Below are 11429 nucleotides of genomic sequence, written 5' to 3' on the forward strand. Positions count from 1 at the left end.
CTACAGATTTGTATAGGAAGAACTCTACATGCAAGTTCTTGCGACTCTCTAAGGAAATATTTTAAATCTATTTTCAACTTGTGCTTTAGAAATGAGACCCTAAATAAGGTACTCCCTTCCAGCCTTACTGACTTAATTGCTTTTTTGGGCTTGCACTGCCAAAAAAAATTGACATTAGTTTTATTTTTAAAAACCTGTCAAATGTTCTCAACATATATTTTCATTAATTAATAACTGACCACAGTAACATTTATTGTGTAGCAGGTACCAGGCACCGGGACAAGAACATTCACAATTCTGTGTACTTTCCCTATCCCCTTTGATAGATGAAGCTGAGAAGTTCGGTAACTTTTTCAAGGTCTCACAATAAATAACCAGTAGAATTGGGATCTGAACTTAAGCTTTCCTATCTGATAAGCATAATCCTCTTCAGGAATTCTAAATGCAGGAGATTTCTAAATTTCCCAATCACAGAGATGGAAATATTATATATAAACAATCTATTTCTGATCATGCCCTTCCCGTGCCATTCACTAATACTTCATTCCTACATTCCAGCAACTGGTTCCATTTTAATCTTTCTGGGAAACCCAACTAAAATACGGATCAGCAATCCCTTTTGCTAAGAAATCTCTAACAGGATACAGTATTTGCCATTTTGATTCGATGTGGGGGATTTTTTCCCCATGTTTTTCTTTAATACATGGCACAGACACATATTTATCATTAAAATGTCGGGAACTAATGTCCTATAAAAAATACTTTAAATTCTTGGTACTATTTTTTAAAAAAAACTTCTAGCAAAAATAAAATTTAAAAAACCCAAAGTCCCATTCAAATGAGAATTTTACTTTATTGAGCCTGGGTAAACTGAAATTAAAGCCTACTCTTAACTGTTGGCATATCTTTACAGGTAAACCAATAACCTGACCTAAGTTTATGTAAGGATGCTCTATTTTAATTTTTCCATGGAGCTAAAGGGAGATACTTTACTGTGGAATGTTTACTACACACTGAATGTAATATGTCACTTACCTGATTAGTCCTATTACTGCTGCTATGTATTTTGGCGCTTACTGGAAACTGTACACTAAGAAAGGAAATCTAAAATCTGCAGAAGTGGCCATTCGTGGGTGAAAAAAAATAGGAGTTATAAGAAATAGCAGTTTAATCGCATTGACTGGAAAATCCTTCATGTTTTCAGATCATAATCAAGGAATAACATAAAAGATGAACGTTGATCTAAACTTAGGATACATGCTTTATATGCTAACACTTCATAAAGGAAATCAAAACTCTCTGAAGCATTCAATTTTTAAAACAGTAAAGTTCCAAAACCTTGATTCTAGCCCTGAATGAACGAGTCAGAAATGTTGCAGGAGACAGTGGATAAAGAATAGTTTGGGACATAAGAGAAATGATCGACTCCTTATTAGGGGAGTTGATTTTTTTTTTCTCTTTTTGAGAGAGAGTCTCGCTCTGTCGGCCAGGTTGGAGTGCAGTGGCGCGACCTCGGCTCACTGCAGCCTCCATCTCCCGGATTCGAGCAATTCTCCTGCCTCAGCCTCCGGAGTAGCTGGGATTACAGGTGCGCGCCACCACGCCCGGCTAATTTTTGTATTTTTAGTAGAGACGGGGTTTCACCATGTTGGTCAGGCTGGTCTCGAAATCCTGACCTCGTGATCCGCCCGTCGGCCTCCCAAAGTGCTGGGATTACAAGCGTGAGCCACCACTCCTGGCGTGGAGTTGATTTTATATCAAACACTCCAGGCTTAAGTTCACTTATCTGTTTACTGGTGAGACAACATTTGATGTTTTGAAGGGTCCCTGTTGTGTAAATCGTGTATTAAAATCCTAAGCGTTTATTGAGCACCTAACAGTTTGTTTTCCAGATCCAGGCAAATGCCAACTTCAGGGTTCCCTTTTCCGTTTAGCCTCTCCAGCCCCTGTCCCACCCACAGACAGGACCAACTCCGGGACGGGAAGACGCGCTCCACAGCTGCAAGAAGTCAGGCTGTCGCTAGGCCTCCCATGTGTGCAAGCACGTGGCAGAGAAGGGAAAAGAAGGGAAGTCAAATTCTGACTACAGGCCTGGGCACTTGTTATCCGTGGGGACAAAATGTCACCACTGGCAGCAAACAGCGAGAAAACGTGCAGCGCACTAAGGGAAACAGCGCGTTCGCGGGCGCCGACACCCTCCGCGCACTGGTCCCTGAACTTTACCTGGAGCTTATCCTGGTCAGGCCTGATCTCGAAAACGAGGGCTCCTCAGCGCGAAGGCAGGACCCAGCTCCAGGAAAGCCCTTGGGCAGGGGTCCCCTCTACCCACTGAAGCGACAGCTGGGAGGGTATACCTAAGCCACCACTACAACCGCCCCTCAACCCCGGAACGCCCCCAACACCTACCCGGTCGCTGATGCTCTCGCGATAATTCTCCGGCCAGTCCCCCGTCAGTCCTCTCCACGCCTTCCTTCTCTGACCAATCATGGATGAGTTATGGGTGGGGTTTTGCTTTTGAGCGGAGAGCGGGGCCTTCAATCTTTGCTATTTGGAGCCGGGAATGGGCGGAGCTGAAGCGGGCTGGGGCGGGGCTGGGGCGGAGCTGGTGGGGAGAGGAGCAGGGCACGCTCCAGTTATCGCGAGACTGGAGACCAGGAAGACGCCTGCAGAGCCGGGCTGCTGGTGCAGGAGAGGCTGAGGCATCAGTTGCAGCTGCATCCGGACCTCCTGCCTCGGAGCCTACTCCTGGTCTCTAAGTCGGCAGGCAGGACGTGGTCAGGCCGGGGCTGTGGAGGTGCACTGTGTCCCCTGAGGCACAGGGGATTCGGGCTGCGGCCTGTCGGAGCCAGTAAGGGAGGCGCCCACACTCCTGACAGGATAAGATGGCGGCAATGGCGCCTGGAGGTAGTGGCAGTGGTGGCGGAGTGAATCCATTTCTCAGCGATTCGGACGAGGACGATGACGAGGTAGCGGCGACAGAGGAACGGCGGGCAGTACTTCGGCTGGGTGCCGGGAGTGGCTTAGATCCTGGCTCTGCGGGCTCGTTGTCACCACAGGATCCAGTGGCCTCAGGAAGCACTGCGCGGCCAGGGCTCCCTGGGGAGGCGTCGGCGGCTGTGGTGGCCCTGGGGGGCGCCGGGGAGACCCCAGCCAGATTGTCAATTGATGCAATCGCGGCTCAGCTGTTGCGCGATCAATACTTGCTGACCGCCCTGGAGCTGCATACAGAGCTGTTAGAGAGCGGCCGCGAGCTGCCTCGGCTGCGCGACTACTTCTCCAATCCAGGCAACTTCGAGAGGCAAAGTGGGACCCCTCCGGGGATAGGGGCTCCAGGGGTCCCTGGAGCAGCAGGCGTTGGAGGTGCTGGAGGTCGGGAACCGAGTACAACGTCGGGCGGGGGACAGCTCAGTAAGTGGACGCAGCTTGTCACACTCTGGCGGGGTTGTTGGGATTGTAAGGAGTTACTGTGGGGGGGAGAGGGTATTTCTGGGTGGGTCCTGAGGATAGGGACATTTTAGGAAACGAGAGTATTGGGGTGGGGGCGCTCTTTTGCGGTGGAAGCAAAAGGATCAGACAGTGACTGTTCTCTCTGCCTGCCTCCAACCTTTGCCTGCTGTTGCACTTGCTCCCGGCTCCGCTGTAGTCAATATCTATAAAATATCAAGAGTTTCTAATTCACTGGTTATTACAGGACTCCACAAGACTCCCTTTTAAACTAGTTTATTGCTTTAAGCATTTTTCCTTTTTCTCCAATTACCTGAATCACACTACCAGGAAATAGTGTTACCTGAATTGCCTGCAGTAGTTCTTTCAGTCTGAGTCAGGGAGAGAAAGAATAGGACATATTGCTGCTGTCTCCAAAAAGTCAGATGTACTGAAGGCCCTTTGTCTTTGCGACGACTTTTTCACCGCCAAAATTGGATTTTCTGCTGCACAGAATTTGTTCTGTTTAAATAAACTTGTTGAAATTCAGTTTCAATGCCTTAATTTCAGTAAGGTTCAAAATTACAGGAAATCCAAGGAGCAAGGCAGACAGGTTCTACCAGCAGTCTCTCACCATCCCACCAGTTTACAGGCTTTTCTCTCCGCATTAGATAGAAATTGACCTTTTTACCTTGTTGGAATCATTTTTAGCAGAATTGAGTAATTGTTTGCCCCATATATTTATAAGCATCTCTTATGGCTTGAAAACTTATTGTCAAAGATGTACTGTACTTTAGGATTCCCAGCGTCTCCCTTTTGGGAGGCATCTTAAATATTCCCTTACTAACGTATAGAGATTTTTTAGTATGAAGCTGTGTATTAATTCTATATTAACATGTATTTATATAGAATTCTTTAACTGCAGCCTAACTGATTTTGTTTGGTCACTATGCTTTTGAATAGTGCCAGATACTTAAATTGCCAAACAGACATAGTGGAAGCGCAGGGAGTACATTTTCTATCAAGGTGAATCTTAAATGTATCTCCCCCTTGGATATGGGATTTTCTCAGTACTTATTATTTCCTTACTCAATATGTAGGATAATCTTTTTCAGGAAAAGATTTTCTCATTGCTGACCTTTAAGACTATAAAATGTGACCGCAGTGTAACAAAATTGTTATGTGATGCTGGTGGTGTTTTTTGGGTTTTGTGTTATTTTTAAAATTTCTAAATTATCTGATGATTTTTCACCAGACAAGCTCTAGCTCTGATGTCACCTTTGTAAATGCTTCCTCCAGGCGTAGGTAGTTGCTTGGCATCTTTCATTGTACCACTTTCAAACCTCCGTCATAGCTTTTAGCCCGTTTGTATTTGATTTGTTGACAATACCATTTTTCTCCATTGGTCAGTTCCTCAGAGACATTTTTATAATAAATTCCTCACACTTTGCTCAGTCCCTGGCCTGTTGATGATCATAACTGAATTGTATCTGCTATGGTTTCAACCATATTAATACAGTGAAATGGATTATTCCTTACTTGGTAACTTTATTCCTTTACTTTTAAAGAATTTCTTAACCTTTTTGCCCTGCCTTATTAGGGCTTTATAGCATTGTTTCTAGTGAAAATTCCTCCTTACAAACTTTTTGTATTGAAAGAATTATATTTATAATTGAGCTCATTAAATAGTTTAGCAGTGTTTTAGAATAAAAATTTACTTCTAAGTGCCTTTGCATTATACATTTTTATAGTTTCTTGAAATAAGTCTCACGATCAAATATCAAAATTAAATATTCATGTGCACCTGTGCTTTTCTATTCTCCTCATTTATTTGTACCTGTTTTAGGTACTGGATGTGTTTATGTGTGTGCGTGTGTGTGTGTGTGTGTGTGTGTGTGTGTGTGTGTACACATAAGGTTATTAAATTTTTGGTTAATACTAAGTAAATGAACAACAGGGCAAAAAATTCAAAATTATTTCTAATCCCACCAATGGTATTTGCTTTTCCTGTCTTTAATGGTATTTGCCTTTCCTGTCTTTTCTGTGCATGTATTTTAAAAAGCAAAGTGTTTAACATAGTCTTATGTCATTTGACAGGCACTATATTTTTTAGTATCAACTTGGAAGTAAATTTTGCATACAGTAAAATTTACACATCTGAAGTGTGTGCAGAGTGGTGAGTTTTGACAAATCAGTCACTACCACAATTAAAATAGAGAACATTGACTGGGCACAGTGACTCATGTCTGTAATCCCAGCACTTTGAGAGGCCAAGGCGGGCAGATCACAAAGTCAGGAGTTCGAGACCAGCCTGGCCAACATGGTGAAACCCCTTCTCTACTAAAAATACAAAAATTAGCTGGGCGTGGTGATGGGCGCCTGTATTCCCAGCTACACGAGACACTGGGGCAGGAGAATCACTTGAACCTAGGAGGCAGAGGTTACAGTGAGCCACAATCATGCCGCTGCACTTCAGCCTGGGCAACAGAGTAAGACTCTGTCTCAAAAATAAATAAATAAAATAAGATACAGAAGATTTTTATTATCCCCAGAATTCTTTCATTCAATATCCTCACTTCCGTCTAGACCACTACTGATCTCTTAGAACAGAATTTCTCAACCTGGACCTGGGCACTCGCAACATTTTGGGCCTGGTAATGCTTTGCTGTGGCTGCTGTCCTGTGTATTATAGAACATTTAACAGCATCCCTGACCTCTACCCACCAGATACCAGTAGCAACCACCACCATACCCATGCCACTCCAGTATGGCAACCAAAAACGTCTCAGCATGGCCCAGGGAAAGGGAGGGCATAATTTCCTCAATTAAGAACTACTTCTATAGATAAGTTTTATCTGTTCTAAAATTTCATATAAATGGAATCATAGAACGTATTTTTTTGTGTGTCTGCCTTCTTTTGCTCAGCATGTTTTTTTTGTTTGTTTGTTTGTTTGTTTGTTTGTTTTTTGAGACGGAGTTTCGCTCTTGTTACCCAGGCTGGAGTGCAATGGCGCTATCTCTGCTCACCGCAACCTCCGTCTCCTGGGTTCAAGCAATTCTCCTGCCTCAGCCTCCTGAGTAGCTGGGACTACAGGCATGCGCCACCATGCCCAGCTAATTTTTATATTTTTAGTAGAGACGGGGTTTCACCATGTTGACCAGGATGGTCTCGATCTCTTGACCTTGTGATCCACCCGCCTCGGCCTCCCAAAGTGCTGGGATTACAGGCTTGAGTCATCCATGTCTTTGTGTGTATTAGTAGATCATTTCTTTTTGGTTTTATCTCTAAAAAGGGAGGGAATAAAAACATTTGTGTTTTTTAAGACATTTACATTTTTTCCAGTTTTGTATTATTATAAAAAAAGCTCCCATTTATGTTTATAAGAAACTGCCAAACTGTTTTCCAAAATGGACCATTTAAAATTTCCACCACCAATGTATGAGAGTTCCAGTTTCTGTACCTCCCCTAAACATTTGGTATTTTCAGACTTTTTAATCTGTCATTTTAGTGAGAATGTAGCAGTATCTCACTGTGGCTTTAACTTCTGTTTCCCTGATGACCAATGATGCTGAGCTCCTTTTCCCATGACTTTTGCTTAGTATATTTTTTGGGAAACGCCTATTCAATCTTTCGCTTCCTTTTTTTTCCCCTTCGACTTTTATTTTAAGTTCCAGGGTACATGTGTAGGGTGTGCAGATTGTAAACGTGTAAATGTGTCGTAGTGGTTTGCTGCACAGATCAACCTAGGCGTTATGCCCAGCATACATTAGCTATTTTTCCTGATGCTCTCCCCCTCACCCTCCATGTCCATGTGTTCTCATCATTCAACTCCTACTTATAAATGAGAGCACGCAGTGTTTAGTCTTCAGTTCCTTTGTTGGTTTGCTAAGGATAATGGCTTCCAGCTCTATCTATGTGCTTGCGAAGGACATGATCCTGTTCCTTTATATGGCTGGCTACATTGTATTCTATGGTGTATATGTACCGCATTTTCTTTATCCAGTCTATCATTGATGGGCATTTGGGTTGATTCCATGTCTTTGCTATTGTGAGTAGTGCTGTATTGAAAATATGCATGCAGGTATCTTTATAATAGAATGATTTATATTCTTTTGGGCATATACTCAGTAATGGGAATTGCTGGGTCAGATGGTATTTCTGGTTCTAGATCTTTGAGAAATCACTACACTGTCTTCCACAGTGGTTTAACTGATTTACAGTCCCACAAACAGTGCAAAAGCATTCCTACTTCTCTGCAACCTCTCCAACATCTGTTTGTTTCTTGACTTTTTAATAGTCACCATTCTGACTGGCATAAGATAGTATTTCATTGTGGTTTTGATTTGGGTTTCTCTAATGATCAATGATGTTGAGCTTTTTTTCATATGCTTTTTAGCCACATGAATGTCTTCTTTTGAGAAATATCTACTCGTGTCCTTTGCCCACTTTTTAATGGGATTGTTTTTGTTCTTGTAAATTTGTTTAAATTCCTTGTAGACTCTGGATGTTAGACCTTTATCAGATGGATAGATTGCAAAAATTTTCTCCCATTCTGTAGGTTGTCTGTTCGCTCTGATAGTTTCTTTTTCTGTGCAGAAGCTGTTAGGTTTAATTAGACCCGATTTGTCAATTTTTGCTTTTGTTGCAATTGCTTTTGACATTTTTGGCATGAAATCTTTGCCCATCCCTATGTCTTGAATGGTATTTCCTAGATATTTTTTTTTATGGTTTTCATAGTTTTGGGTTTTTGATCCATCTTGAGTTAATTTTTGTATAAGTTGTAAGGAAGGAGTCCAGTGTCAATTTTCTGCTTATGGCCAGCCAGTTCTCTGAGCATTTTATTAAATAGGGTATCCTTTCCCCATTGCTTGTTTTTGTCAAGTTTGTCAAAGATCAGATGGTTTTAGGTATGCAGTCTTATTTCTGAGTTCTCTTATCTGTTCCATTGGTCTGTGTCTGTTTTTGTACCAGTACCATGCTGTTTTGGTTATTGCAACCTTTTGTAGCATGATGCCTCCAACTTTGTTCTTTTTACTTAGGATTTTCTTGGCTATATGTGCTCTTTTTTGGTTCCATATGAATTTTAAAAGTTTTTTCTAATTCTATGAAGAATGTCAGTGGTACTTAAATGGGAATAGTATTGAATCTATAAATTACTTTGACCAGTATGGCCATTTTCATGATATTGATTCGTCCTATCCAGGAGCATTCATTTATTGTGTTCTCTCTGATTTCCTTTAGCAGTGGTTAGTAGTTCTCCTGGAAGAGGTCCTTCACACCTTTGTTAGCTGTATTCCTAGGTATTTTATTCTCTTTGTAGCATTTGTGAATGGGAGTTCATTCATGATTTGGCTCTCTGCTTGTCTGTTGTTGGTGTATAGGAATGCTCATGAGTTTTGCACATTAATTTTGTATACTGAGACTTTGCTGAAGTTGCTTATCGGCTTAAAGAGATTTGGGGCTGAAAGGATGGGATTTTCTAGATATAGGATAATGTCATCTGTAAACAAAGACAATTTAACTTCCTTGCCTCCTATGTGAATACCTCTATTTCTTTCTCTTGCCTGATTGCCCTGTCCAGGACTTCCTAGGCTGAATAGGAGGGGTGAGAGAGGACATCCTTGTCTTGTGCTGGTTTTCAGGGGGATTGCTTCCAGCTTTTGCCCGTTCGGTATGATACTGGCAGTGGGTTTGTCATACATATCTCTTATTATTTTGAGGTATGTTCTTTCGATACCTAGTTTATTGAGAGTTTTTAACATGAAGGAATGTTGAATTTTATCAAAGGCCTTTTCTGCATCTATTGAGATAATCATGTGTTTTTTGTCTTTAGTTCTGTTTATGTGATGAATTACATTTACTGATTTGTGTATATTGAACCAATCTTGCAACTCAGGGATGAAGCCAACTTGATTGTAGTGAATAAGCTTTTTGATGTGCTGCTGGATTTGGTTTGCCAGGATTTTATTGAGGATTTTTGCATCAATGTTCAGGGATGTTATCTTGCCCTTTTTAAATTTTTTTTACATGTTTGTTTTGTTTCATTATTGAGTTGTAAGAGTTCTTTGTATGTCCATTATCAAATGTGAATTTTGCAAATATTTTCTTCCTGTCTGATTTGCCTTTATGTTTTCTTAATGATGTGTCTCAGACCAGGCACAGTGGTTCATACCTGTAATCCCAGCACTTTGGGAGGATGAGGTGGGCAGATGGCTTGAACCCAGGAGTTTGAGACCAGCCTGGGCAACATGATAAAACTCCATCGCTACACACACAAAAAAAATACAAAAATTAGCAGTGCATGATGGCATATGCCTATAGGCCAGCTACTTGAGAGGCTGAGATAGGAGGATTGCTTGAGTCCAGCAGGCCAAGGCTGCAATGAGCCATGATGATACCACTGCACTACAGCCTGGGTGAAAGAGCAAGACTTGTCTCACAAAACAAACAAGCAAACAAAACCCAATAGCTTAAGTTAGTAAAAAAAAAAAAAAAAAAAGCTGAAAAACAATATATCTTGTGAACAAAATTTTTGATTTCATCAAATTCAGTTGCCTTTATTTTTTTTTAATAATTTGTGTTCTGTATGTTCTTTTAAGAAATATTTGCTTACCCTAGAGTTGCAAAGATTTTCTCCTATAAATTTTGTAGTTTTGGCTTTTACAATTAGGTCTATGATGGCAGGAATTGTACTTTAATAAAGGTATCATTAAGGAGAAAAATATTTCTTAAATATTCCTCCTATAAACATGCAGACATTTATAGGACAAACTTTAGTATAGTTTTAAAATACTTGTATAAAACTGTGCTCAGTACTGTATTCTGAAGATTTCAACTAGCTCTGATCACACAAATTATATTCTCTAGGACGGGGCTACTGCCTATTTTTAAAGGTCCTCTGTATATTCAATTTTAGCATGTCGACTGATACTACTTCAATGTGATTTTATAATACTCAGTAAGCAGTTGTTGGTTTATTATAAACAAGTATCTAATGTTTTAGATAATCCATATTGTTTATATTGTATATAATAAATAATATATTGTATATACTTTTATATAATTGTATATAATATAAACAATATGGATTATCTAAAACATTATTTTTGTTTTTATATATATTTTGATTGATATGTGTCTGATCTGAAAATTCAGAATACTTCATAACAATGTATAATAAAAAGTGGTTTCCTTTATTTAATGACGTTTAAGAACAATGTAATCCTATTATTAACTTTATAATTTTAGATTGAGTGAATTATTTCCCTAAAACTGTTGACCCGAGTTAATCTATAATATAGTTGTGCTTTTAAACACACTTTAAGAAGTCTTCATACTGTTTAATATTTTTTCTTGATTATAAGAATAATCCATATTTATAAAACATTCAAATATGAGAAGGACATATAGCTTTATAAGCTTAATGTTTTCCATACGGTTTCTATTAACTGAATAAAATTACTTTTAACAGATATTCTAAGAAAAATCTCAGTTTTGGATAAATTCTTATAACATCATTGTAATGTCCTAAATTTACATGATGAACCAATTATATCTTTTATATGGAATATTACTTGCTGGAATATACACACCCTCTGCGTGTGTACCCTGTATTTTTGCCAGGTGAGCCCGGAGAACTAATTACTTTCTAGTTACATTGCAAGATAAAATTCGTGAATGACACTGATAACATTGAGCAGGTTATAGTAACTTAGCAGGAATAATGCTTTTTCTGCTTGAAGCATTATTACTCTAATCAAAATCAGACTGTAATTTCTTAAGATGAGCCCAGTTCTTTGCACAATAGAGATGGAATGCGATCAAGTGGAGAGGGTGACTGACATGCTTTTTGGTGATAGATTTCTTTTACTATGGCTTCAAATTTTTATAAGGCAGCTAGTCAGGAGGCAATCATTTATTTTTGAATGCAATAACTTCGCTTGTGAGCTTGCATCATTCCAAAATCATCTGCCTCCTTTTTAAAATCTTTTTTTTTTTTTTTTTT

General features: G+C 40.0%; 2 protein-coding genes across 13 annotated transcripts in view; one reads left to right on the forward strand and one right to left on the reverse strand.

Annotated features, from left to right (window-relative positions):
• The window catches only part of PIGN (phosphatidylinositol glycan anchor biosynthesis class N), a 141903-nt gene extending 139438 nt beyond the window's left edge, over positions 1-2465 (reverse strand). Inside the window, exon 1 of one of the 4 annotated variants that reach the window (XM_017528850.2) lies at positions 2224-2436. The gene's annotated coding sequence lies outside the window, so the exon portion shown is untranslated. Of the gene's footprint in view, positions 1-2223 lie in introns of all 4 variants that reach the window. The other 3 variants (XM_017528853.2, XM_017528852.2, XM_017528854.2) reach the window with 3 other exon arrangements.
• A 160-nt stretch (positions 2466-2625) lies between these two features.
• The window catches only part of RELCH (RAB11 binding and LisH domain, coiled-coil and HEAT repeat containing), a 123101-nt gene continuing 114297 nt past the window's right edge, over positions 2626-11429 (forward strand). For 6 of the 9 annotated variants that reach the window (XR_001825316.2, XM_037738630.1, XM_017528858.2 and 3 more), the window contains exon 1: positions 2626-3408. Coding sequence is in view for 8 of the 9 variants with exons in the window: in XM_037738630.1 (XP_037594558.1) it covers positions 2883-3408 (526 nt within the window). In the remaining variant the exon portion in view is untranslated. The remainder of the gene's footprint in view (positions 3409-11429) is intronic. The other 3 variants (XM_017528859.1, XM_017528862.1, XM_017528860.2) reach the window with 2 other exon arrangements.

Source organism: Cebus imitator, unplaced genomic scaffold (assembly GCF_001604975.1).
Source record: "Cebus imitator isolate Cc_AM_T3 unplaced genomic scaffold, Cebus_imitator-1.0 Scaffold55, whole genome shotgun sequence".
Lineage (NCBI taxonomy): Eukaryota > Metazoa > Chordata > Mammalia > Primates > Cebidae > Cebus > Cebus imitator.